This window comes from Amaranthus tricolor, chromosome 5 (genome assembly GCF_026212465.1).
Source record: "Amaranthus tricolor cultivar Red isolate AtriRed21 chromosome 5, ASM2621246v1, whole genome shotgun sequence".
Lineage (NCBI taxonomy): Eukaryota > Viridiplantae > Streptophyta > Magnoliopsida > Caryophyllales > Amaranthaceae > Amaranthus > Amaranthus tricolor.
The window spans coordinates 11,445,096-11,451,390 of NC_080051.1; the positions used below are offsets into that span (position 1 = coordinate 11,445,096).

The window sequence follows — 6,295 nt, forward strand, 5'->3', positions numbered from 1 at the left end:
TTATAAAGAAAAAACTTGTTTTATGCTCAAACTTTCATTACTATGGCAATAACATAATAAATCATGAAAATTTACACTAAATCATTCCTATTCTCATCATTTAGTACCGTTTACCAAACAGACCGTTATACTTGTAACCCTGAGCTAATGACCAACAACGTAATTGTACCAAACATCTCTATAACAAGCTGAACAGATTTATTCGAAAATACTTTTAACTCTTCAAACCAACAAACAATAACCTATAGCTCTGGCCAAACAAATCTAAAACATTGGCACTGTGAAATTTTTTTCAAGCGAAATACAGCTAAAAATGTAAAATAATTATATTTTGATAATATTAACACATGAAATTCATAAGCTAGAAATTATTTATTATCAAACATAATTACAAAACAAAATAAAAAACGTAAAATTATTATAGAGTGAAACATTTTTAAATTAATATTAAAAAAATTATATAAGATGACAATTACAATTAGTGATAGTAATATGAATTAAATGGGTTAGGTCATATGTTAATAAACCGTTCATCAACCGTTTGATAAATGAATTGTATTTAAGTTGAGTTTTTTCTACCTTTCTAATAAATAAGATAAATATACATTCATCAATTTTATACCTATTAAATATGTACTTAAAACATCCAACCCCATGTGGCCAGCCGCATGTGTTTACCAGGCGTGACTAGAGGTATTCAATGTGCTGGATAGGGGCGGCCGAGCTAGGCTCAATCAAAAATGAAATGGATTGGATTGAGCCTTGTAAAACATGAGATGAAAATAAACTGTTCTATAAAACCAGGCTAAATTCGGCCCGATTCATTTTATTTGAGCCTTCAGCGATAATGATAATAAATAAGAAATTTATGGTGACCAATATAGAAGACTGATTGACTGAATTACACCATGTATATTGTAACAAACGAGAAAAGAATTTAAAATAGTATTGATCTCCATGAGAATGATGCTAATTATATAGAGTGTTTAGAAACAGTAAGAATTTTGAAATAATGACGCAAACTGCCTCCTTAAAGCAACTCGATCGTAGACAAACTCAGAGATGACAATAGTTCGTTTATGGAGTGATGAAATGTCTAGATTGATAGGAATTTTAGGAGGATATATATGAATAATGAATTTTATAAAGTGATTGAATTTCTTATTCAGCAAATAATGTTATGGTAAAGACAGTAGATCAAAGCTTTATTTTAGCCCATACGTTAAAATAGATTAAATGTCATTTTTAGCCCTTTAAAACTTTCAAAATATAACCCTTGCATAATATAGAAAGGTTATTTTCAACCCAACATTTACTAACATCATATTAAAATGGATTGAATTAGGGCTGAAAAAGGGCCTCTAGCCTGTTGAAAACACCCTAAAACATGAGCACAATCATCTAAAGGATTAGTGTAAAATAATAAACAACCAATTGTTTCTCGTAGACAATTTATGTCGTAATAACCTATTTTTTAATCATAGTGGCTTTTTATATTCATATGGTGACATTATATATTAACGTGGTAATATTTCATTGATAAACATAGCTTTGCACCCAACTTAATTTTGCAAGTCATTGAACTACAAGTCATAGCATGAGCACATTTTTCTTATGGCTTAGTGTAAAGTAATAAATAATATAAACAAACAATAATATTTTTCATAGACAATATTTGTCATAGTGTCTTGTTTGAACTCATAGTGATTCTAATATGCATATAGTGACTTTATATATTAACGTATTAACTTCTCATTAATCACCTCAACAATGCGCCTTAACTTTCCTAGTCATTGAACTACAAGTCTTAACATGAGCACCATCTTCTGAAGGCATAGTGGAAAGCAACAAACAATCAATATGTTTCTTATAGACAATCTTTGTCATTAGTGATCTAATTTGGACTCATTAAGAACTTTGATACAATATATATGAGAAATATAGCATCATTAATGCTAATATTTCTACAATATTGCATTAATACGGTACCAAAAACCAAAGATTACCCGTTTTGACGTAGCATTCATGTAGCAGCGCACCCTTGAGGCAATTAGTCAAGATAGAACACAAAGCACACAATAACAGCACTTGCACAACTAAGTTAGTTGCTAACTAAACATTCTTGCAGTCCAAACCACATAGCAAAACCTGACAATTCTTCATACAAGTCATTCGTGTAATAATGAACAAGCTAAAAACAAAGTTATCTCCGTAACAATTAATCTAAGAGAATCTTTTCATATTCATAAGATCCCAAATGTGATATATAAAACTATCCCATATTAGAACCTTTAATCTATTGTAAATATTGTTCGGATTTGACATAGTGTGATATAAAATTAGTATTGTAAGGAGTTCGCACAACACTAGTAAAAGTTATACATGTAATAAGTAGTAATATTAATATAGTGACCTTCCACGAATATATTATAACATTCTTCTAGAAAATGGTGACTTTTTATTATAATTAATGGAAATTATTTTCAAGGATATAATAGCTTTGTTCAAACACATAGTAACTGATAGGTCGTTTATGTACTATCAAACAAATCCTAATATGCAACTAGTATAGCAGCAGTTAGGGTCGAATCCACAGGGAACAATGAAGCAAGTGATTATTTTCCGGCTACCAATTGATCCTAGGTAACACACAAATTTGGAGAATATATATCTAGACTAACTAAAGAACTAGAGCACAAACAATTAAACTAGAAAGGTAGATCGATGATACTAAAATATCCAGAGATAAACTTCCCCACTAGCATGATATGATGACAATGAGATCCTACTACCCTTACAACAATTATAACCAAGTTCAATAGGACGAATACACCATTAAGAATACTAATAACTCCTTTCGAAGACTATTAACTTCACTACCATACTATCAAACCTATTTTCATGGAATCAAGTATAATAATGACATTGAGCACAATATTCTATAAGATCCAACAATCAAATCTATCTATTTTCATGAAGATTATCAAGTCCTTGATCTAAAAGGCAATTCATTCAACTCTAACTTTCGTTAACGAAGAATAAATTGTTAACCACAATTTCCAAAGTTTCCATTGAAAAACGTAAGTTAACTAGCATAAGAGATCAAGCATGAACAAGGATTATGCATAACAAAAAGGGATTGGAACTCAATAATTCATCATCAAAATCATGGCTAGGGTTCCATCTAACCCTAGATTAAGAAACTACTCACACATATTAATTGCAACAAAACAAGAATTCATTAAAGGAAACATGATTAAAAATAATAACAAGAAAAGGGATAAAGAAATAGTACTTGAATTCGAATACCAAATGACGAACGAAAGTAAATGAAGTTACAAAGTTTCTTCCCCAAAGTGAAGAATTAAAAGTATCTAAAAAAACTGAGAAAAATTATTAACCTCCTCGTTCTATTACATTCCCTAGTGATTAAATAAGAAAACTGCACGGAAAACGGTTATTAAAGCAGGACCGGACCGGGTTTCTGACAGAACGGACCGGGTTTCTGGAAGACCGGACCGGGTTTATGCAAGACCCGACCGGGTCCGTGTGCTGAGAATTTTCCAGAGAATAGAAAGTGCAGGACCCGACCGGTTTTAAGCAAGACCCGACAAACCCGGCCGGGTTAAGCTTGACCCGACCGGGTCCTAGGCTTGGATGCTTACGTTCTTATTTCTTGCTTGAAATCACCCGGGTATGAAAATACCCGCCCGGGCCTATCATCTTGTGCTTACTTTTCTTCATGAGAACGCGGTAAAAGTACAAGCGAAACCCAACGGGACTAAAAGCATGTCCAAATGGGCCCGTGAGCTCACAAAAGTGTCGTAATGCGGTCTCGAACTCTGCCAAATCTCGAAGCACACATTTTAATGCTCAGGAGTGATCCGCTTCCAATACAAGAGTGGAGTAAAATGGCTTGAAATAATCAAAGACATACAAAACTCCAACCAAGCGTAAAATCACATGGAAAATGCGAAATCACACATCAAAATGCCATAAAAATGCAAGGGAAGGGAGCATAAAAGTATAGTATAAAGTGCACAGATCAGTAACTGTTTTGTGATATATACTATTTAGTATCGTGAACGTTTTGTGACATGTTTTTAAAAATACTTTGAAGAAATACTTATAGAAGATATTGTTAATGCTTTTGGAAGATATGATGCTCTTTTTATTCAAGTTTAGAAACATTGCGACAATGAACATATTATTGAAATAATAGTCTCCTTCTACGACAATATAGTAACTCTTTTAAAGAACATAGTATTATTAATATATTTAGTATATATAATTTCGTACAATTTTAATCTTGTTGGAAATAATGGTAAGGAATTCTTGTGGAGGAAAACTCTTTGTCCCACATTGGTGGGATAAGGATGCTTTACTTGTTTTATATATTGGAAGAAAGGGATTTTGTCCCACATTGGTGGGAGAAGTGAGTTTTGCTTGGTTTATAAGTGTGTGTTTATACTTTGATGTTTGATATGCTTTCCTCTTTGTTGTGGGCTAGAAAGGGGCATCCCCACGCGCGCGCCGCCGCCGTCCGGTCGAATCGTGACACGTGCGTGGTGTGGTGTGCTTACTTTTTGGGCCAAGTTGTAACTGACGTTCCAGTTTTTATGAGATCTATCAGTTACGAAGCCCACAACGTCGTTTGACTTTGTTTTGTAACTGCCGCTTGATTTCCTCCACGACTTTAATTCGTGGTCCAACTACCAGAATCATCCCAAACACAAGAAGAAGGATATGTCACTCGAGGAGCTAGTCGGTCATATGAAGATTGAAGAAGCCAACCGCCTTAAGGATAAGGATTCTTCCCCTTATGAACTTTCTGTTAAAGCTAACATTGTGGAATCTTCTGTTTCAAAACATGACAGGTTTAACAAACAAAACAAAGTTGCTGCAAATGTCAAAAGGAACCAAAACCAGAAATAGCTTGGAGTTCAAAAGAAAAGAAATAACCATTTTAAGAAAAACAATAAATCAGAGAAGGGTAATGGTGGGTGCTATGTCTGTGGAAAGCAAGGCCACAAGGCATGGCAATGCTACAACCGCAAAGATGCATCCAACAACGGGCAGAAATCAGACCAGAACAAAAACCAAGCCCACATTGCTGAAGAATCTGATGATGTCATTGCTGCCGTAGTTTCTGAAATCAACCTTGTGGGCAACAAAGCCGAATGGGTCGTTGAAACTGGAGCCACCAAGCATTTCTGTTCGGAAAAAGACCTTTTTATCGAGTTCCATGAATTTTCCAAAGCTGATCAGGTGTTCATTGGCAATTCTAGCAGTTCCGAAGTTCTCGGTAAAGGGAAAATTCTTCTTAAATTAAATTCTGGAAAATCTTTGTCTTTGTAAAATGTGCTTTATTTCCCTTCCCTTCGTAGAAATTTAATTTCTAGTGCACTTCTTAACAAGGCTGGTGTGAAACTTGTTTTTGAAGGCGATAAGTTAGTGTTTCTCGTAATGGGGAATTTGTTGGGAAGGGATACCTGTCGGGTGGGCTATTTATTTTAGAAACTGTATTTGTTGCTGGTTCCATCAATAAAGCTTCTACTTCTGCTTATATTGTTGAGAATTTTGATCTTTGGCATGCTAGATTAGGACATGTAAATTATGGTTCCATGAAACGATTGCAAAAAATGTCTTTAATTGCTAGTCTAGTCTGTAATGGTCATAAATGTGGAATCTGTGTTGAAGCTAAACACTGCAAGAAACCATTCAAACCTGTTCTAAGTAGACAAACTGAATTACTTGAATTGGTTCATTCGGATTTAGCTGACTTTAAGAATATTGAAAGTTGAGGCGGTAAACGTTATTATATTAACTTTGTTGATGACCATTCTAGATACACCAAGGTGTACTTGTTAAGAACCAAAGATGAGGCAGAAAACATGTTTTTAATTTACAAGGCAGAAGTTGAGAATCAGTTGGACCTCATGATTAAAAGACTTAGGTCCGATAGAGGAGGAGAGTATGGAACAACCTTCTTAAAAGAACTTTGTGAGAAAAATGGAATTATCCATGAACTTTCTTCTCCCTATACTCCCCAACAAAATGGCATTGTTGAAAGGAAAAATAGAACCCTTAAGGAAATGATGAATGCTATATTGATTAGCTCTGGCTTGCCTGATAATATGTGGGGGGAGGCCATTCTTTAAGCTTCTTATGTGTTGAACAAAGTACCTCATAAAAAACTCGATAAAACTCCCTATGAATTGTGGAAAGGTCATGTACCTAACCTTAAGTTTTTGAAAGTGTGAGGGTGTCTTGCTAAAGTTGCTTTACCTTCTTT

At 34.1% G+C, this 6,295-nt stretch overlaps 1 protein-coding gene across 1 annotated transcript; it reads left to right on the forward strand.

Moving 5' to 3' along the window:
• Positions 1–4,321: 4,321 nt before the first annotated feature.
• On the forward strand, positions 4,322–5,804 carry LOC130813420 (uncharacterized). Its single transcript, XM_057679254.1, has 4 exons — positions 4,322–4,435; positions 4,720–4,908; positions 5,023–5,268; positions 5,487–5,804. The coding sequence occupies exons 1-4, from the start codon at positions 4,322–4,324 to the stop codon at positions 5,802–5,804; spliced, it is 867 nt and encodes a 288-aa protein (XP_057535237.1).
• The last annotated feature ends 491 nt before the right edge of the window (positions 5,805–6,295 follow it).

Excerpts from the sequence above, each read along its gene's own strand:
- LOC130813420 (XM_057679254.1), top strand. The coding sequence starts at position 4,322 with ATGGTAAGGAATTCTTGTGGAGGAAAACTCTTTGTCCCACATTGGTGG. Across the intron at positions 4,909-5,022 it reads AAAACAAAGTTGCTGCAAAT|CAAGGCCACAAGGCATGGCA; the intron begins GTCAAAAGGAAC and ends GTCTGTGGAAAG. Across the intron at positions 5,269-5,486 it reads AATTTTCCAAAGCTGATCAG|GGATACCTGTCGGGTGGGCT; the intron begins GTGTTCATTGGC and ends TTTGTTGGGAAG.